The sequence below is a fragment of the Xiphophorus hellerii genome, chromosome 11, assembly GCF_003331165.1.
Source record: "Xiphophorus hellerii strain 12219 chromosome 11, Xiphophorus_hellerii-4.1, whole genome shotgun sequence".
NCBI classification, from domain to species: Eukaryota; Metazoa; Chordata; class Actinopteri; order Cyprinodontiformes; family Poeciliidae; genus Xiphophorus; species Xiphophorus hellerii.
Window position 1 is genome coordinate 3,933,935 of NC_045682.1, and position 21,978 is coordinate 3,955,912.

General features: G+C 40.4%; 1 protein-coding gene across 2 annotated transcripts; it reads right to left on the reverse strand.

The window, feature by feature from the left end:
* Window positions 1-661: 661 nt before the first annotated feature.
* dtx2 (deltex 2, E3 ubiquitin ligase) lies at window positions 662-21,683 on the reverse strand. Of its 2 annotated transcripts, XM_032576604.1 has the most exons (9): window positions 21,090-21,683; window positions 17,086-17,659; window positions 14,952-15,010; window positions 9,046-9,261; window positions 6,038-6,105; window positions 4,621-4,788; window positions 3,614-3,775; window positions 3,003-3,092; window positions 662-1,874 (listed from the first exon to the last, which is right to left on the reverse strand). In XM_032576604.1, the coding sequence occupies exons 1-9, from the start codon at window positions 21,403-21,405 to the stop codon at window positions 1,629-1,631; spliced, it is 1,899 nt and encodes a 632-aa protein (XP_032432495.1). In that variant the 5' UTR covers window positions 21,406-21,683; the 3' UTR covers window positions 662-1,628. The 2 variants fall into 2 exon arrangements, with proteins under 2 accessions (XP_032432495.1, XP_032432496.1); XM_032576605.1 differs by lacking the exon at window positions 9,046-9,261.
* Window positions 21,684-21,978: the final 295 nt, after the last annotated feature.

Genomic DNA, 21,978 nt, shown 5'->3' on the forward strand with positions numbered 1-21,978 from the left:
TTGTTGTTAGAAATGGATTTGAAACAAATCAGTTTAGATCTGTCAACATTTTTAAGTTCAGTGAAACAAACCATCAGGTTCCACTAGGGGGCAGTATCTATTGTAAATGTTTTAATCAAGTTCATTGCAGGGTCTGTAATTAATCGCATTTTAATCACAACATAACAAAATAAGCAACATCTTCAATTCAAAGTCTTGTTTTGTTGCTGAAGCTGCATGGGATATTCAACCATCAGATCGGTACAAAGTTTTTCCAAGAACCTCTGATCACCGTGGAGCTTCTTTAGAAATGCGGACAGTGGATGCTCACATTAGCATTGGGGACGTCTTTGCTGCTGCAACATGTTTAGCATTGAGATGCTACTTGTGCCCTGAAGTAGCATGCTAATTGTGCTAACTGCCGTTAGCACAATTAGCATGCATCAAGCACAACTGGGCACCATATATATAAATTAATAAAAATACGTCCCCAGATTTCCAGAGTGTGTTGAATCATTTCAGGTGTGACTGTGTATGCAGATGATGCCACACACTCTTCAACAATCTGTCCCGTCAACTCAACACAACAGAATGACATGATTGGAAACAGTTCAGATTTGTAAAAAAACAGGGAAAAAAAAGTCACACATAGTCATGGTTTTATTTTTGCATTGTTTCTTTATTGCAGATCCATTTTTTTTCCCCTTTTTTTTTTTTTTTTTAAGTTGTACACACGTCAGGCTGAGCTGATCAGCTGTGACTGCAGCACTGTGAGCAGGATAATGTGAATACAGGAGGTCGCACCTCGTGGGAACATGGACACGTTCGCTGCAGCTTTGCTAGTCTTGCTTTAATCAAGACAAAGTTGAAGACTGATTGTCACACTGTCAAATCTTCTTAACTAGAGATTTTTTTTTTTTTTTTTTGTCTCAGAGGTGAGAAAATAACTGAGGTCAGGGGGCTTGTTGTTCTCTCTCTCGCACGGCAACTGCAACATTAAATGACGAAAAACAGCTGCAGAGTGGCCCCCAGTTTGAAGGCTTAAATAGAAGATGGCTAAACAATAATGCTAACAAAAAATAAGACAACTTTTATGGTATTTTTTTTTTCATATTTTTAATGCATTTATATTTTTATTTACAACTGAAGTATTGCCTCTTCTCATCAAATGTGTTTGTTGAACTGACGTTGCTACTTGAAGTTTAGTGTTCCGACTGCACATGTTCCCAGCTTTTACCAACAGGAAATAAAACGACTGAATAAAGTAACTGTCGCCGTGTCAGCTGAATGCACTGTAAGAGCTAAAGTGCTTCATGAGATTCTCATTCCCAGAGTGAGCTCTGCTTCCCGCTGCAGCTGAAAGACCAGGATAATGACGTGGCTGGGATGGGGGGGGGTAAAAATCACGAGTTTTCCAGTGTTTTGGAGGTTTGAAGGAGCAGGCGAACACGGCGATGAGGCCTGCGGTTTTTTTTTTGTTTGTTTTTTTTCCCCTCCCATCGTTTCTGTTTTGTAACGTGCAGAAATGCAGCAGCGTATGAACCAGGCAGCTTCTCTGCAGAGATTATGGTTGTGTTTGTTTCTTTTTCCCCTCAGCTGAGAGCTGAGCTGGAGGTTTGCAGTGGAGTGGAAATGTGCGAAGCTGCGACCTAACTGCTGCTGCCGCTGCCCGGAGGTTTGAGGCAGTCCTCTGTCACGCCCTGCGAGGCCAGCTCTGACAGAACGTTGTCCAGGTAGTTTGGGTCGGGGTAGCCGTGGCCCGACAGGTTGGACATCATCTCGGTTTTGTGGTGGATGCCGTTCCACACCACCGTGTCGTGCTCACCGGTGGTGCTGGACGTTCCCACGGTGAAGATCAGGCGCCGCATCCACGCCACCTTCAGCAGCTCCAGGACCTGACCGTGAGCAGAGAGACCGCTGAGCCAATTAAGGGAGACATATTGTACTTCCTTGAACAGGTTAGCATACATGCAAACATTTTCATTACATTTTTGGCACCAAATCATTCTTAGATGATGAGATTTTAGTCTGCTATTTAGGGCCTCCCTCACTTTAAATACAGATAAGCTGCTGCTGGCCACGCCCCCAAACTCAAATTTCTAACACGTGAAAATGACTGCAAACCGATGCATAGTTGTACAACCATACAGCTTTGAAAAGTAGAAGTGGAACCTCCTGCACAACCAACAAGAATGCAGCAAGTGGTTTCTGGATGGGAAGTCAACACTCTTTTCCAGCAGCCATTGTACAGCGCATACAGCTGTAAGACCAGCTGACCAAATGTGCTGTTGCTCAGCTTGGGTTGCTAGGTAACGGCACGGTGCCCGTCAACTGTGACTTAACAATCAGAAGGTTTTTGAAACGGCTCATTTTCCAAACACCAAAAGCAGCATTCATTTGTTACCATTAAAAACGGTTTGGTGTTTTAAGCACTTGGGCTGTTTTCAGCAGCAGCAAAAACCCAAATGGAAGAACAAAACTGCAAAATGTACGTTTTGGACGACGGTCCCCTTTACGGGGGTCTGGGCGATATGGCTTAAAAATAACCCTCTGATGTGTAAGTGGGTCTTTTTTTGACCCAGTGATGTCTCTTTTTTTTTTGCAACATCTTTCTAATTAAAAGTTTCAATCATTTCATATTCCAAAAAACATGTTACTGACATCATGCAATTCAAATTTAAGAAGTAGCATATAGTCTGCTCAGATATGGCCTACAGGTCTGGACTCAAAAAAATGACTTCCTGAATCACAGACGATCCACAGCAGCCGTGTTGTTAACAGCAGACAGGCTGCAGACAGGCTGGGAAGGTCAGAAGGTCCTGACCTGTTTAATGATGCTACTGACCATTTGGACAGAGAGAACTGAATGTTCAGAGGCCGACGCATGTAAAAGTGGATGTTATGACTGTGTATTAAACCTGCAGGTGGCCGTGCCTGCAGGGAGCGGCGGCGGCAGCCCGTATCGTTTATGATGGGCTCAGATTGAATCGCAGCGTGAAGCAGACATCTCCTCCATGTTTTACCTTCCTGCCCTTGTCGTTGTCGGGGAGGAAACAGAAGCGAGGAAACCCCCTGCAGGTGAACGGCTGTCCTGGGTTGGGATGCTCCGGGCCCTGGAGGATGAGGAGGAGGGACGAAGAACTGAGAACTCTTATACAGCTCGAGGCTCAAGCGATTAATCAAATTAATCATGATTGATTGTTGAGATAATCTTCGGGAAAGGCTTCTTGTAATGCCACATATGTAAAAATTGCTAGGTCAGCTAGTTTAGCACCGCCAAAGTTTCTGATACTGGATGTTCCACTTTAGTTCCGGTTTCATTCGTCTTTGTTTGTATTTGCTGCAAATTCTGGAAGTGACATCAGTCAAATTTGCCACTTGAGGAGAACATGTTTACAGACGACGGTTATTTTTCACCTCAAATGTAAAATGCACATTTCTTGTACAATTCTGATTCAATTACAACTCTGACTTTGTTGCTCTATCAGTAAATAGCCTTCCTTTTCTTTTTTTTTGAGTCAGTAAACTCCAGTTAACGATTAATCGATTACTAAAACAGTTGACGATTATTCCTATAGTCGATTAATCCCGATGAAACGTTCGGCGCCTGTAAAGTGCGGTGGGGCTGGCGTACCTGTAAGCCAGGCGGGATGCTGTAGATGATCTGAATGGTGCCGCAGTCGGGGTGACCAGGCAGCGACTGAGCAACGCTGTAGATCTCCATCTTGCCTTTGGGCTGCGTGCCGGTCTTCTCTCCATAGATGGTCTTGCAGGACGGACACTGGAGGCTGCCGTCCTGCGGGGAGGAGGCGGAGCCGTTTAGACTGAGCTCAGCGTTCAAACCAACAACCAGATCAGGGCTTCGTCCACTTTCACAGTAAAGTTCAAGCATTTTCAAAGACAATTTAATCACTTATGTATTATTTATGACAGTTACTGATTATTTTTTTTGTGATAGTATTCTACAGCAGAGACAAGGTCGACTAAAATGAAACAATTTGACGTTTTGAAACGTCTCACTCACTGACTAATTGAACAAAATTCAATAACTTCAATTTTGATAACTTTATAATATGATGAAAGCTGTTAGGAATAATACATATTAATAAGACAGAAACAATCCAAACCAGTCCTGTCGAGGTAAATGAGCGTCCTGCTCAAATGAAGTGCTTGAAAACACAAAAAGTCATAAACATTTTCAAAATGTTAAAAACAAAATGTTTTTAAAAAACATTTTCTGGCATTTAGCAAATAGAAATAATTTTGGTAATTCTAACTAACATAAAACAAGACGTTTAATCTGATTTCATTTCAAACACTGAGAAGAAAAAATGTCTTTTTATTAGGCGTATAAAAATAACTGGTCTCAACTGTAAACCTTTTCCACATTTAAGCTTTTATTCAAATATTATTTTGCACTTTACTACCAAACTGTGCCATGTGAATATCAAGCACTTTCAAGGATTATATACAGAAATTACGCACTTTCCAAACCTTGAAAAACACCTACGTGGAATTCAAGAATTTTCAAAGATTTCAAGCGCCTGTATGAATGCTGCAGCCATGTTTGCTTTCTATATGTATTCCTGTGGCACTCTTGAGTTTTGCAGGTGTAGTTCGGGACTCTGGTCTGCTGTGTACCTTTGTTCCGTTGTTGTACATGGCCAGCATGCAGAGCATGTGCAGGGTGTGACCACACTTGATGAATTTCCCCACGGCCTCCGGCGCGATGCTCTGGCCTCCCTCCTCCGACGGCGGTGTCTCGTAGCTGGACGGATTGGACAGCTGCTCCATGCAGATGATGCAGTCCTGAACAGGACAGAGAGCTACGCAGTCAGAAAACCGAATCCAGTAAATATTCACTTCATGTTGGGACCGCAGTCCTGGAAAAAGGTCTGAGCCTTCACAAGCCCAGGTAAATCTGTGAAACTGCTTTGTCTACTAAACACTGTCGTCGTCGTGGTTTAGCGCTGGCAACCGCTGCCTCAAAAGAAACGTTTATGCAGCAGGTGAATTCGACACATATTGAACGCAGCTTCAATACGACTCTCACTAATTATATACCTCTGGCGTTCAGCTGGAGTCCATTCAGCGAATCAGATTTGTTGTAGGTATGCAGAGTACGATCTAGGACTGAAACGATTGATCTGATAAATTGTGATTAATCAATTATTAAAGTAATCGTCAGCTAATTTAGTAATACAGACTCAGAAAAAGGCCAATTGATGAAAGAACATGTTACGAACAGTAATTAAGCCAAAAATGTATGAAATGTACCGGTACATATGTTTGGTATTTAAGATAAAATTTTTTAAAAGTCTGTAAATATGTTTTACCCAAAACTCCTCAAGTGGCAGTTTTAGCTTCTCCCAAATTCTTTTAAAGAAAACTCACATTAAGCAACTTTTGCTAGCTAATAATTAATTGGTTAATCCAAAAATAATCAGTGGATCAGTCCCACACTGATGTGGTGAAAACTGGAAGAGCTTTTCATGTGTTTGAAGTAGAATTTTAGTTCCAGACGCGTCGTTTGCCATAAATGATCAGGTGTTCACTAAAGAAATGCTGTTAAGGCATTTAAGGAAATAAAATGCTTTTGTTTAAAAACACCTGAATTGTTAATCTGCATCTTTAATGTATTTCTAATATCGTATAAAAAGGCTCAGGTGGTTAAATGAAAAGTCTACAGATTTTTTATGATTAATGGCCAAAATAACAGCTGGCTAGTTAAAAAAACAAGACCAAAGAACAAGAAGACGAGAACGGCTCCCATTCAGCCAGAATTTTATACAACAAGTTATGAAGGAGAATCAACTGGAAATATTGAGTCGTTGCTTAAATGTAATTATTTACCAACACATTCCATCTAGAAGGTATTCATTTTAAAGTATGCCTCAAGAACAGGTTGTAAACTAATTGAAACTGTTGTCGGTACGTGAATTAATGACACAAACGCAGGGCAATGACTTCCCGTTTACTCGGCCGTGTCTGTCAAATGCTCCTCTGATTGTTTCTAATCAGGATACTGATGAGTCGGGGAAACGTGGGAAACCTTTACCTCCTCTGGAGCGTCAGCCACGACCTCCATGTAGCGCTGGATCACGTCTTCGGACCTCTGGCCTGGCGCTGGCGGCGGGACGAAACAGGAGAACAAACATCTGATTATTTTCCTCAAGAAGACGACGGGATAAAGTCACGTTTACATGCAAACTGGTAAGGAGAGACGATGTGACGAGAGGGTGAGCGTGGTGATGGAGACAGACATTAATGACGGTTAATATAAAACATTTCAGACAGAACGTTCAGTTCCACGTTAAACCCCTCGAATTGAGTCGGCTCCATCTTTTCTTCCCTTACTGTCAGTTGGGAGGGTGTACTGAAGTTTGTTAGTTGCAAACTAGTGCAGCAATATTATGACACGAGTACTAGGGCCAGACCAACAAATGCTTTTAATTACGAGTATTATTAGTATTGTTACCACAATAAAGGCAGAAAATCACTAGGAAAAAAAGTTGTTTTAAAGAGAGCGAAGCAGCTTTTTCTTCAAAATGGACTCAGTCGTCTGCAAAGTCCTGCTGCTGATCGTTTGGTGCTCATGTGTTAAAGGATTAAGTAAAAAAAGGATTTCTTCGCACGATTCTCAACATTGCTCATTTTAATTCAGTTTTTGTGTCGTCGTTGTAAGATTACATCTTCCTTCCCCTAAAACGACTTTCTTCTGGTAAAATGACGACAGTTCTGACTGTCGCACAACGTTTCTCAAATATTAGAACTTTATTCTCAGAATGTGCCATTATTTTCATATTAACACTTTATTCTGGCAACATGACCGTCATGTGGCTTTTTTCTTGTATAACGACCATCATGTTTCACGTTTTTTTCTTGAATTCACTTTTTTTTCGTAACGAGTATTATCAAATAATTTCAACTTTTGTTGTATGACTTTATTCTTGTAGCATAATTCTTACAACTTTCTCGTATCATTTTTTTTTATTACTCCATTACGACTTTATTCTCAATTGCTCATATTACTACGGCTTTTTCAGAATTATTACAATTCTTTTGTATTACGACCTTTTTTGGTAACACAAGTCTATTTTTGTATTAAACCTTTTTGTCGTACGACTTTATTTCACGTATTTCAGCTTTTTTCTTGTATCGTTACGATTTTATTCTTGTAATGTGACATTGCCATAGGACTTTTTTCTCCTACTATTAAGCTAAATTATTAAGCTTTTTATTATTATTAAGCTAAATTCTTGTACAACTTTTTGATTTTTTTTTTTTTTCTTAATTTGGCCCTGATACTTCTTGGTAGATGATGGATCATTTGTCAGGTTTTCCAAATTTCTACATGCTGAAGCATCACACCAGATGGTTGCCTTATCCAGCCGCTGCTGGTTCGGGTGGAAGACGCCTGAACTCATGCAGGGCTGGAAACGTCACGATTGAACAGAAACGATAAAAAGAAGCTTGAAATAGTGACATGGATGGACCACAACCATCACTGTCACTGCGTTCACTTATCTTTAGACAAATACCAGGAAGGTATACTGTATATTACCAATCCAGCAAAATTATTCCAACCCATTTTTCTATTGTATTATAGATTATACTGCATATTTTGCCTTGCTCTTGAACAGAGTTTAAATCAGTTTGCACACGTTTGTCAGCTTTGGTGAAGCACAATTAACCAATCACTTTATCTCTAGGTTAGTGGAGGTTAGGGGGGGTTTGTAGTCTGTACAAACTGAAATCAGTTTAACTCTGTAATACTCAGAAAAGTATGTACTGGATTGTCAGAGATTAAGAACAGAAACTTTAAAAAAATTTTTTTTTAAATCAATAAAAACAGGGGAAAAAATATATAAATTTCAAAGCTTCCATGTTTGCTGCATAAAAACCACAAAGAATCCCAAAGTAAAGGTTGTCTTCTATGTTTCTATCAACATAAAAGCTCCTTGTTTACTAGACACAAATGAATAAACAACATCTGGTAAGTTGCATTTTCATCCAGGCTATTTACATTCTTCCAGACCGAAATTTCAACTTTTTCAAAACCACCAGGGAGCCTCGGAGCGAGGGTGAATCCACCGGAGCATCGCTGCAGGCACAAAGATGATTTCATGTCTTTTTTTTTTTTTTTTTGGCAGCTTGTCGACACGTTCTGTTCCTTCACCATCTCCTGTTGTCGCGTCGCCTCCAACCCCACCTGCAGCCCTGGTTGAGAGCTCGGATCTCTTCCTACAGGCGCAGAGTTCCTCTGCTTCCTCATTTCAAAGCAAACTTTTTAAGTTCAGGGATGAATTTAAAAAAAAGAAAAGAAAAAACAAATCTGGTTTGAAAAACCAGATGTGAAACAAAAGAACTTTCCTTCCTACAGCCTCCAGCTTCTTGACACAAAAACTATTCTTTCATATTAAGCTAAACAAATAAAATGAGTCACACCAAGAGATTAATTTAGTGTGCAGGATCTCTGTACTGCAAGCACCAGCCTCTGCAGCTCATCCTTCCTTTAAACTTTAACTCTGACCTCTGGAGGGAGATGAGCTTGCATCACTACCTCCTGACATTTCTGAGGGTTTTCACAGCAGATCTGCTGTTTTAAGAGTTGCTGCATCAACATAACAGTGTTACAGTAACAGCATCCTGACCAGCTCAGCCTTACTGTCAGCAGATCTTAAGAGCCTCTTTTCTCCCTTTGTTGTTTATTTTATTTAATTCTGAATTATTTTATTCAATCAAGTCTGGAGGATTAATAACTTTTACTGTCCACTTCTCTTTTGTTGTTTCAAAATTTTCGATCTTGAAACATTTTTCCTATTTTTACTGGACAACTACGGTGTAGAGGTCACAGTGAGATATCCACGGGTGGAAGCAAATGTTTTAAAGCAGCGACACTGATGTGAACGTCACGATGAGATGACAAGCCAAACAGAGCGGGATTAGTGCGAGACACGTGAAAACAAAAATCAGCGCTAGGTGGAGGATGAAATGCTCCTCAAGCCGGTGGAGGATGACGATGGAGATGAAGAGGTGGATTTTGGCTCGTAGCGAGGTAGCTACCTCTCCTGTGCTGCCTCTTTGCTCTCCTAACTGAACTGCTGCTGCTGCTGCTGTGGGGCCTGCTGGCTGTGGGGAGGAGAGGAGGAGGAGGAGGAAGAGCAAAAGGAGCAGGTTGTTGCTGCTGATGCTGCTGCTGCAGGGGCTGCTGCTGAGGGAGGGGAGCGGAGGTGAAGTGCACGCCGAGTCCCACCGCTGACATCAAAATGGAGGCCATGCCTGGAGCGAGGGTGAGGTGGGGGTGGGGTGGGAATGGGTCGGGATGAGTCGGGAGCGAGTGAGGGGTGCAGGAACAGAAAGGAACAAATCAAAAGAATGAGCGGCGTCCACTGCGACTCTCACCCACGCACAAAAAGTCACAAAGTCTGAACAGGAGTCGCAGGTTTCAGCGGCCGAACTCTAAGGGACAACGAGACGGCGCTCTGGACGAAAACTTGACATTGTCCCCGGAGGAGAGCGAAGAAATGTAATGTGGTTTGTTGATGCAAGCCAACAAGTGAGGAGTCCGGAAGGCGATAAAACCCACTGCAGTGAACGCGCCGCACCTTAAAATGCATTCAAACTGATGCCAGATCGTAAAATTGCGACTCCAGAATCTAAATAGGAACTATCAAATTTAATGTTCGTTCTAAAAAAAATAATAATAAAAAAAATACTGAATGAGGCTGCAGGATAGGGTGATAAAGAGAAACTGCATCTGAGCCTGAACTGTAACTTAAACTAACGGGGATTTTGTTGCATTTACAACAGGTCACGATTCTGTAACGGGTTTGGTTGGAAAGTCGACATATTCTACGGTCAGCTCAGGTGGAAGCAGCAGAAACAGGCGGGATGCAAAGGTCAATATGGCCTCACCTGCTGAACACAGAGCACCTGAGCCACAAACCTTGGGACGACAGATTACAACCACACCATATTTGTCCACGTGAATTAACAAGAAGCGCTATGGAAAAAGATTAGGGTCACTGGAAAATAAATAAATAAATTATATACATTTTTTTAAAGTCAGTTCTTTTTTGTTTTTTTTGCGCTGGCCGTAATCCTTCCCTGTAAAACACCATCTAGTGGCTATCAGCATGTGCCTTCATCTGGTCTAATATATTATTATTATGAACCTGAGGATGTGAGCGCTTTGAGCTCTAAAACCTGTAGCCACGTTTCAGACTCAAGGTGTCACCTCTACCTCTGTCCCTCTGTATCTATTTTTGATTCTGTATTATACGTTTTAAAAATGCTGATGACCAGTCGAGCTGCACAACCACAGGAAAACATAGCTGCAGTAGTTTTTCGGAACATTTCTAGAATCTGTTTGGAAAAAAAAAACCAAAAAAAACCCAAATAGGATTCTTAGTTTTCCAAGAAGTCAAAAAAAAAAATCCAGTTCCTGAAAATACATTAAAATAAAATTCTGTCCAAATTCACAATCACAAAAGAAAATACTTGTATTGTTGCATTTGAAGCAACAATATAAGAAGTCCCACAAATTAAAATCTTTTTGGCCGACTTTCACGGGCGGGTGTTTATCCCATGCCTGATCAAAATGTTGAGTGGAGTGGAAACAAAAAAAATATAGAGTTGAAAATGTAGACAAATCACATAATTTGGCAATAATATTGCATAGGTTTCCAATATGGTGCAGGCCAGCAGACTTATTTTTGCCACATTTTAAAAACTGGTTCCTACTGCATACAGCAGTAAACATCTCAAAAGGTCACTGATGAATCTTTCTGCATGTTAACTGAACTCCTGCTTAAATTGTAACAGAAGACGTCCGTTGTGCTGTCTGCAAAAAAATAAAAAGACTAACTTCAAAAGTTTTACTTAAACGTAAACTAATTTCTTCAGATATGTTAATATCTAATGAGGTTTTTTATTGTGGTTTTTAATGGCCCAGAGGTTGCAACCAAACAGTCCTGATGTGGTTTGTTTTTACTGCCGTTTCCATCCCACATGTACTTAAACTCCAATTTAAAGACTCGCTGTCAGGAGTTCTAACTGTACCCTTAGTCGGTGCAGATGTAAGTTTTCCTGTCTGCTAAGCAGCTCTTGTTGTTGAGATATAATGACAACGATCCAAACGAGCTCCAGGAATGAATCGAATCAGAAAACAGCATGTTTACAAAATGAAATGTGACATCAAGCAAGCAATTTTCTAAACCGTATGCTTGTGTTGAAGTTATTCTTGGTTTGTCAGAAATTTAGATAAAGATGTTTTCTTTTTATTTGCTGAATCTTTCTGAGGGACTCAATTCTCAGGATTTCATTGCCTCTCGTTAACTTCAAACAAATAAAGAGCTGATGTTCTCCTGCATGTGTTCAATTAGACCAAAAATTCCAAAAAGTATTTTGTCATTTTTTCTTGTTAATGAAGAAAGCAAAACGAAAAAGTCAATGAAAATCCAATCTGGTATGGCAAAAATCTGAGACATTGTCTGTATGCCATATTGCCCGGCCCTGACTAACAGGAACTGTGAAACAGCCACATATAACACATTGATGTAGTGAAATACTAAAAAAAATAAATAAATTTTTAAAAACCGTCAGGGGGAGACATTAAACAAAACTTACAATTTGGACGTTTTTCTTCTTTACATTTTCTTCTCTGCCACTTCAATAAACACACTAAGCACTTAAAAACCAGCTGGGTGGTTTTTTTTGGGCAATGAGTTTTTTTGTTGATGTTTTTTGGTGTCTGGAAAAACCTCCAGAATGTAACGTCACAAATCAACAGGCGCCGTCCCTCACAGCAAAACCTAGCATTACCTAGCAACCCGTCAGTCTCAACCCAAGCTGAGATTCAGCATGTTTTGTCGGCGGGTTTACTACTTTATGCACAGTGTGTTGTTGACTTACAATCGAGAAACCACTTGCTGCATTATATGTGGGTGTGCAGGAGGCTCTACTAATGCTTTTCAAAGATGCAGAGTTGTATAATTGTGCATCAGTTTGCAGCCATTTTCACATGCAAGTGGCCAGCTGCTGCTTATTTGGATGTAAAGTGACAAGACGCCCTAAAACAGCTCGGCTTGAAATTAGGCAGAACAGACCAGACTAAAATCCCATTATCTGAGAATGATTTTGTGCAAAGCGTGAAAAGAACACGTTTGTACCTATTTTAAAATGTCCAAAGGAGCATAACATGTCACCTTTAAGAACTAAGAAAATTCATGTCCCCCTGACCAATGCATAACCTACTGTGGTTCAAGCTAGCGGACGCTGCCAGTTTCAGAAATTTTTCAGGATTACTGCATCCGTGCATATCTGCATCAGCTGAACACTTTCAACCTTTAGCTCCGCATAATGACCCAAAAATAAATCTCCAAAACTAATAGAATTTCTGCAGCCGCAGATGTTGAAACATGCATGTGATTCTTTAATATTTACGTTTCGGAGCCACCAGTATTTGTTCTGCGTGCGCTGAATGCCGTTTGGTTATTATTGCTGTTCATTTCAGTCTGATGAGCAGTAAAACTGCATTAGGAGAAGATGCTGCGGGGGGGGGGGGGGGGGGGTGACCTTCCATTTGAAATCATTTACTCAAAGTCTCAGTTGGGTGCTCCCGTCTAATGAGGTTCTGGTCCAGCAGCCTCTGATTGGACTGATCCAGTCAGCTCGGCACCTGGCTTTTAAATTAAAAAGGTGCGCAGCAGGAGAAAACAAAGTGACAGAAAATACTTTATCTAACATTTAATGACAGCCCTATCTACCGTTACCATGCTTAATTATGCAGAACTGGTTTTTTTCTCTGCTGAATGCATCAGTTCATTTCAATTAAATTCCTCAATTTTTACTCAAACATCGCTGATTAAAAAAGTTTCAAAGTGAGGTTTGAAGCTCGGCCTCAGAGCCACCTAGCAGGACTAAATGTAAGGTTTTGACCAAACCATTTCTTATTTAAACACGGTGACTTGATAGGATTTTGAATTGTGCTGACGTCGGGGAGCCGAGCAGCATGAATATGCATTAAATTATGAATATTTTCTGCTCAAGCTGAGCCTCAGTGAGTCTGTAGATGCTCTGTTCTAATTAAAAATTGAAGTATCTTATATACTTTATGAAAATTGAGTGCTTGGACCAAAAAGCAGCAGGGAGAATATCCCAAAATACAACTTTGAGCAAATTTGTAAAGTTTGTCCAGCAGAGCAGATTTCAATGCCAGACTGGCTCTGAACATGCATAAAACAACAAGGCCCAACATGGAGACGCTTCAGTTCAATAGCAACAATCTCTCCCTGTTTTATCTAAAGCAGAACTGAAATCAAATCTCAAAATATTGATATTGCATGAATATCACTTAGTGAAACATTTCCCCAAAAACATTTTAGGGAATCATTTCTCCGGCCCAAAACTTCACTTGTTTCGAATGTCTTTGTTGATAAATGCTGAAATGGGGGAACTTCTGGGTTACCGTCCCTTGTTGATGATGTCATTGCTCTAAAACGACTCTACTGTCTGGTTATTTATTAGTGGAAATGGAAGAAGACTGTTGTATGTGAAGAGATGCTGGAAGACTTTATGGAAGTAAGTGATGTACAGCCATGACAGGATGAGTAGTAGCACAGAATACCGTATTTTCTGGACTATAAAGCGCACTTAAAAGTCTTTAATTTTGATCAAAAAACGACTTAGAACCTGGAGCGCCTTATATATTGTTCTGGAGTAAAACTATCCCCCTCTAGTGAATTAATTAACAGCGCTCTGTCAAAATGTTTTAGTTACGTTACGGCTACCGTAGTCAGGAGAGTCGTGGAGTTTTGTTTCGCTTAATGTGCCTTATGTGTGAAAATGTGAAATTTGTGAATTTAGTGCATTAATAAAGATTTCTATTCTGGTAATTATGTGCAGCACATATTTGCTTGAGATGAGCCCTTTGTCGTTCTGTCTCGTTGTCCAGTGCTAAGCCAACAATTCGTTCATGTTGAAATGTTTTTAAGTTTGGTTTTTTTTTTGGCCTGGACGGATTGTGTTCGGCTTCTGACTTCAGTTCCTGAATGATACAAATTTGGTCGCCCCGCACAGGTGTTTGATGGCAAATTTATAGTTTTGATTAGGACAAAACTATTACAAAGTAATACATTCTGACAACAGAAAAGAAATGATTTGTCTTTAAACAACCAGGCTTTGTGCTTTTTCTTATAAGAACCAGTGACTTTTACTCTAAAACAAATTTTGCTGCACCGAAATCTGCTTTTAATTAATTTAAAAAATTTGGCTAAATATAGAAAGCATTTTCAAAGAGAGTGACAAAAATCCTGATATTATTGTTCAAAATCAACTAAATTGTGTTTTGTTTTTTTCAAATGATTTGAAAAGTTACTTTTAATGATGCAAACTTTAGAACCCTTTTTAAGTTTTGGATTTAGAATAATTTACAAATCCTTTTCCTGCAATAAATCTGACTGGTTTATTTGTTTAAATAAAGTATTACATACTTAGTTTATAAGTATAGGTAAAAAGAGTAGACAAAATAACCTTTTTTTGGGTAAGGCAGATCGAAACATGACGTTCATGGTTGGCAGAGATTATAAAAGTAAAACCTTTTAATATGGTTAAAAAGAAATAACATATGCTAACCCTTCAGCGGTCAAGGACCTCTGGTTTTTCAATTTGAAAAAAATAAAATTTTAAATAAATGAGCTTGATTAGGAGGACGGAATATGTTGCATAGATTTTCACCCTTGAGGAAATGTTTCCATGCACTCTTTCTCTTAGCATTTTTCATCTTTAAATTCTCAAACGCTGGACTCTGCGCTTCCTGTTCCTTTCCAGATTTTGGTCCCAAACAGGCAGAGACGAATGCAGTGTGGCGGCACCGAACTCGGCAACGACCTGCGGCCTGAAACCTGCATCCAGCCGGAAAATGTGGTGTGGAGGAAACTGTGAGGATGGATGATTAGTGACCCGGTTACCTGCCAGGGCAGAGCTCACGCTGGTGGAGCCGTTCAGCTGCACAGAGATGGAAGGAACACTGCAGGCCAGGAAACACACACAGAGACACGCAATCAGTAAAAACACACACCAGGAAACTCAGAGGAAGTGCAAAACAAAGACTGGCAACTATTTTAGTTTTCAACACACGTCACAGACTCGATATCGGCAGAAAATGCTGCTGTGACCTGAAAACAGAAACCTTGTGATGGCTCCTGCATCCTTAGTGCTGGGCCTGATGACTCCAGGTTTGGCTGAATGACTCGACAGTCGATATGTTGATGGACAAGCAGGAAACAAACCCGATTACAACCTAATTCAGATTTAAAGGTGAAAAAGGAGCAGAATGGAGCTTCGGTGCAACGTTAACATTTAAGAGTTATAAAAAAAAATTTTTCAGGTTCTCACAGATCTATGGAGGACTGATCCTGCCAAAATTGGCAATAAATGCAGAAATAAATAAATGGCTTTATAAAGTAATTAATGTGTTCAAATATTGCATCCCTAAAAAAACTGAAAAATTTTCCCATCTTATTCGAAAACACATTGAACCAAGTTGATATTTATCATTTTAACTGTATTAATTTAACAATCAAAATTATTTAATTTTCCACTTTATTGCTAATCTTTTTTTTAATTCCTTTTTATTTCTTTATTTTTTCTCATTTTGAATATGAAAAACACAGATTATAAAAAATGACAGTATAGCAAAAATTTAACATTAAATTGAAACATTACATTAAAAATGTAACAAGAAAAAAATCTAAAAGAACAATTTAATAATATTGATCATGTCCAATTAATAAAGAAATTAATTCATGCAGCTGGCTAAATTTTTTTGGATTCAATATTTTGCACAATAATTACTTTATCAAGCCATTTACTTATTTATACAATTATTGCCAATTTTGTAACTGAACGCCTGCCACACCGATAGGATTTGGAAATTTGAAAACCATGTATCGTTTTCATTCCATTTGAAATTTATGCACTAACTACATAAAATACGACATCTGCAGCTGCAATGTGGCAAAATGTCAAAAACGGTTTAAGGGGTTTGAATATTTCTTTTACAAATCACCATGTAAGTCAACTGTGCACATCTGTTTTTATGGGAACAGCTGCAGAAATTAACTGGTGGAGTAGCTCTACAGTTTTTTACTGCACAATTATTAATAACCTGTGGTTGAGAAGAGACTAAATTAAACTCTGTGTTGAAGAAAATTAGACCCCAAATGAAGTGCCAGTGAACTGCGTATTCATTACAGTCATTAGTTTAGCAGTTTGTCTTTTGGAAGCCGCTTTCTTCAACTTTAGGAACAAAAGGAACTGAGCCAGAGCAAACATCGCTAAAGCATTCCTGTCTGACGGGACGGGTCAGCGAAGAGACAGACGGAAAGAAACGAGGCTGGGATTAGGGGACATCAACGCCGTTCCTTACAGCTCAATGTATCAAACTCAAGGGTCGGGGACCAAATCTGGCTTGATGCAGCTTCTGATGTGGCCCTCTAGATCCCAGAGAGAAGCATGAATAGAACATCCACAACAACAGTTAGCTACATATTATTTTATCAATCAAATCGGAGCAGTTTTTATCTGTTTGCTGCCTTTTTTAGCCCCTCCAGTTTTGTTTTTGAAATTCTGCGAACTCGCAAATTCACGCAAAAATCAACAAATGCGTGCACTTTTTTACGCTATTGCATAACTGTGAGTTTACAGCAAATTTTATCACTACGCTGCTGCGTCAGTCGTAGTTTACGTCAAATTACAGTTTGTGATTGATACGGCGCCTAACAAAAAGTTACACTTACTGCCATATAAGCGTAAAGTTTCTAGCAAATATTTCTAAATTAGCTCCACAAATTCAATGGTTTTGATTACGAAAAAACCCTCAAAAACAACAAAAAACAATCATGAAATCCTGGAAGGAATGATGAGGGTGAGAAGATGGTTAATATTATTTCATTTTGAGGAGCACTATGTAACGACAGAGTGTTATAGCCATGATAAGAAGAAATAAAGTAAAAATTACAAGAATAAAGTCACAAATTGATGAGAGTGCAAGTGCACCCTGCTGCAAGTGATTCACCCCCATAGCAAATGGCAGACACCAACCTTAACCCGTTAGCACTGGGAGAGCCGCTCAGATGAGGCGCAGACATCTGACCAGCAGAGGGCGGCGGCCAGGGGCTGCCCCAAGACATCCCCCCCACAGAGAGGGGTCTCCTGGGGTAGGGCGAGTAGACGGAAGCGGGGTGAGCAGCAGCGACCCTCCCCGTCCCCTGGAGGATGGGCCGGTTCAGGCTACTGGAGGAGAAGGAATGTCGCGAGCGGCTGGGCATTGGTCCTGTGCTGCTGTGGCTCAGACACTGCTGGCAGGAACAGGTGGGGGCTGGGGGCCCGGAGGAGGCCAGTGGGTAGGGCAGGTTGCACTGCCGCCGCACCTGACGCCTGAAGCCCGTCGATTTATTGACCTGGGCCAGAGACGTCAGGTCCACGATGTAGTTGTATCCGTGGGGGCCGAGGTCGGCCGTGCCCTGGCGTGCCTGGTAGCTGTGCTCCAAAAGGATGGAAGTCCGGGTCTCGTACGGAGTCCAGCTGCCTTCGTCGTTGGCCCATTCCCAGTAGACGCCGCTGCCGAGGCCGGAGGACTGGGCGAACAGGGACCGGCGCACGGAGCGCGTCTTTCCTGAAATTACACAGGAAGGATTTCAGCAAAACAGCGACACAGAACACCAAAAACATTCAGCATTTAAAACTCCTATTTATACTAAATATCTACTTAATTGATTTTTTTAATTTTTCCTTCCATGTGAAGAGTTTTTAAATCTATTTTTTGCATTAATTCCTCTATTATTTCATGCTTTAGTGTTCATTTTTTACTACTGCTTGAATAAACCTCATTAATATGTTGTCAATGTATTGCCATCTTAGCAATAAGGCTGTTACGGCCCCTGGCCTCTTGAGGCTGTGCAGGCTCCTTGTTTTTTTTCTGTTATGTGCGGGGCACACCTTTCTGATTGGCTGCCTAGAGGCTGCAGGAGAGCAGCCACCCCATTGGATCAGCAGAGCCAATCAGACGTTGATGACGCCCACCTGCACCATATGAAAGACATCTGAATTCATTCCTCCAGTGGGGCAGCTAGCAGGAAGAGGTTGTGTAAAGCTGACCCCCACCTTCTGTGTTTGGTGACTGTTTTCGGACAGTTTGAACAATTTTGTTCTTGCTTATTTTGCTAAGTGGTTTGAATCTGCTTTAGATAAATCTCAAACAAGCTAGAGGCTTGTGTTTGGGAGGTTCTGGTGCTCCCTTTTGTCCTTTCTTTTTGGGTTGTTTTGAGTTACTTTAGACTGATGTGTTTGAACATCTTATTTAATTTGCACTCAGTGATTTCTGAATTTGTTGGTCCTTTACTTTTGTTTAATTGGGTTAAGTTGTATTGTGTTTAGGCTGCACAGTGGCGCAGTTGGTAGCACTGTTGCCTTGCAGCAAGAAGGTCCTGGGTTCGATTCCCGGCCGGGGTCTTTCTGCATGGAGTTTGCATGTTCTCCCTGTGCATGCGTGGGTTCTCTCCGGGTACTCCGGCTTTCTCCCACAGTCCAAAAACATGACTGTCAGGTCAATTGGTTTCTCTAAATTCTCCCTAGGTGTGAGTGTGTGTGTGCATGGTTGTTTGTCCTGTCTGTCTCTGTGTTGCCCTGCGACAGACTGGCGACCTGTCCAGGGTGTACCCCGCCTCTCGCCCGGAACGTAGCTGGAGATAGGCACCAGCAACCCTCCCGACCCCATTCGGGACAAGGGTGAACAGAAAATGGATGGATGGATGGATGTATTGTGTTTTGGTTCTGTGAAAACCATATTTTTGTAATAAATCATTTTTTCATTCCACTTTTTCTCTGGACACATTTTTATGTTGCCGCCCCTGAACCCCTAAACCTTGGGGGGCGTAACAAAGGCTGAAACGATTAATTGGATTAATCGTGATTAGTCAATTATTGGAATAATCACAATTATTAGGATTAATAGATTATTGTATTAATGATCAACTAATTTAATAACTGAATAATCATTAACTTGAGCATACAGACTCTAGAACATCCAATTTTCTGAGAGAACATCATCCTCAAAGCACCAAAACTGTGTGTGTGTGTGTGTGTGTGTATATATATATATATAAAATTTTGGTTGAAGAGTGGCATACTTTTAATTAGACCTGTCTCACATTTTGAAATAAAAAAATCTATTAAGCATCTTTTGACCTCCACTTATCAATTAATAGTCAATAGGTCAATATGCCTGCTATTGATAGATTAAGCAGAAATGGCTGAGCTTTTCACATGTTGATGTTAAAATATTATTTAGCTGCAGCATCCTTTGCTACAACTGATCAAGCATTAACTAAATATTATGTAAAGATCATTTTGTGATTTAAAAAGGAAATTATTGATTTATTTTCATTTTCATACATATTTATAATATTGTATAAAATAAGCTCAAGTAGTTAAATAACAAATCTGCAGAATGTGCCAAATTTTTTATGTGAATACTGGCCAGAATAGTAGATTACTAAAGTAATTGTTAGTTAATTTTATTACCAAAAATGTTAGCATAAAGTCATTGGGAGCGTCCTAAAGAGCCTTCACCTGTGACTCAGATATAAACTCCACACATGTTCATGGTCTGTTAGAATCATGTGGGATGCAAAAGCTTTCAGAAAGCCTGAGAACTCATTTTTAATCACACCTAAGAAAGCTCAGGTAGAAGAAGTTTTAAAACAAAACCTAATTCAAAACTTCAGCACCAGCTGGAGATGCAGTTCATTTACTTTGCTGCTCCTTTTCAGATCTCAGTCTGGCTGTTGGAAGAAGTGCCAGACAGAAAACACTCTTCTGTGTGACAGTCTGCTCCCTCTGGTCTGTAACGTCCTTCATTTTATGGAGCATTTCAATTTGAATAAACATTTACATTGTTAAGAGTTACACTTTACATTTGAATTACAAAGCTAGGTAAATATCTCTTTTGTTTAATGTGGCTTTTCTTGGTTCATCGTCACTTGTCATCTGGATCACTACAGAGTATTTTAAAAATTCTCATTTATTTATTAATTTTTTCATACATGCTCTTGCAACATTAAAATTAAATCCCAAACTTTTATCGTTGCATTTTTTAAATTGAATATGAATTATGTTCCTATGTGTTATATTGTATTTTAACCTTTTCTGCAGCACTGTTCATCTTTTCACCAAATATTTCTGCTTATGAAAGCTTTTAGTGTTCATTTAGTCACATCTGTAACAACGCCATGCACATTAACAAAAACTCAACATTGCGACTGTTTGCAGTCATTAGCTCAATTATTAAATGATAATATAAAACAGTGAGCCTATAAAACATTGATGCCAGCAGATAGAAGGTTGATTCTGTTCTGGGGAAAACATTTTAACATCTGGAGATATTGGAGATATTATTACTTTCAAGAAAACAAATGTATGCTACAAAAAGGCCTTTTTCCTCCATTTTTATTCATGTTTGTCAACATTTCTTTGCATCTCTTCAGACCTTAGGACAGCACTTCAACTGTGCATGTTCTACAGTACAACATTATGCTAAAACATGCACTGGGATTATGATAGCTCAATGTAACCCTAGAAATCCAGCCATCTGTTGCTATAGCGATACCTTTTGCCTCTTTCAGCATCTGAAGAACGTGCAGAGCTCATGTCGTTTAATATCTTGTTACACTCCTATAAAATTAAGCTATCTACGCACAACACTGAACATGTATGTGACCGTTATGAAACAACGTGTCTTCAGTCAGTTGCTTCTTCAAAATTGCTGTAATACAGACTGCTACAGGAGATCCTTCCTGCCCACAGCAATCAGGATGTACAAAAACTCTTAGAAAAAATTTGGATGATATGATTTAAAACATTTAAATTCCCTTTGGGATGAAAAAAAAATTTTTTTAACTGAATTAAGCTAAGACTGTGATTTTTTTAAGGAAGCTCGTTTGAAGAAGCTACAACAATCCAGGCCTGTTAGATATGTGTGAGAAACACCGTTATAAATACAACACATTAACGGCCTACAAAGGTCCAAACGCGTTGAATTTGTTCACCTGTGTCCTGTCGGAACTGCTTCAGGCTCGGTATGTCTATGAGGTAGGGCGACAGGCTGGGGTCCGACTGTCCGAGGCAGATGCTTGTAACGCCGGCTCCACCGCCTCCCCGGTGGCCGCGCGGTGACAGACACCGCTCGATGTAGGCGCTAACTTGGCCGCTGTAAGGCCGCCAGTAGCCCAGGTCGTCCTGCCACTCCCAGACCGCTATCATGGGCTGAGACTGCCCCACGGAGCCAGAGGCTGTCGTGGCCGACACGGAAGGCCCGTTTCTGGAGCCGTTCACCCTGGCACAGGAGCCAGACACAATCGCCATGTTCGCTAACACAACGACTGGTTAGCCGACTGTGGCTACGACGAAAACAATGTCCGCAGCGAGGCTAGCTGGGCTCGTTAAAAGACTCCATTAGGAATGTGTTAGCACGCCTGCGAGGAAGTTACAAGGTGGGGATCAAACTGGAAACGGCCTGAATAAACATTCAAGACCATGTTGACGAAGCCGAAGCATTCAGATCGCTTTACACGAGCAGAGACGTTAACAGGAATCCTTCCTCTTCAGCGGCTGCCTTCACGGACTGCCGGAAATAGTAGTGATCCGTTCCATTTGTGCTTCAAAGTAGGAAATTTATGTTTCCGAGTCCGAATTATGACATTCGCTTAATCCAAGCAACAGAAGCAGAAAGCAGTTTATTTCGAATAGAATAGGATAACAAAAGAAATAACCTTTTGTTGCCTCAGTGGGAAAATTCAGCGGCAAACAGGGAAGTCCAAGCATGCAGATTTAGACAACAATAAAAGTAAAAAAAATTAAACAAATAAGTAAGAATACTGTACTGTACTGTACACAAGGGGTAGACAAAGCGGGAGTCACAAAATGATTTGCAGAATC

Coding starts and splice junctions, on each gene's coding strand:
- dtx2 (XM_032576604.1), bottom strand. CDS start 21,405: ATGGCGATTGTGTCTGGCTCCTGTGCCAGGGTGAACGGCTCCAGAAAC. Junction 15,011..17,085: donor CCCAGTGCTAACGGGTTAAG/GTTGGTGTCTGC, acceptor CCTGGCCTGCAG/TGTTCCTTCCATCTCTGTGC. Junction 6,106..9,045: donor AAAGAGGCAGCACAGGAGAG/GTAGCTACCTCG, acceptor TCCCGCCGCCAG/CGCCAGGCCAGAGGTCCGAA.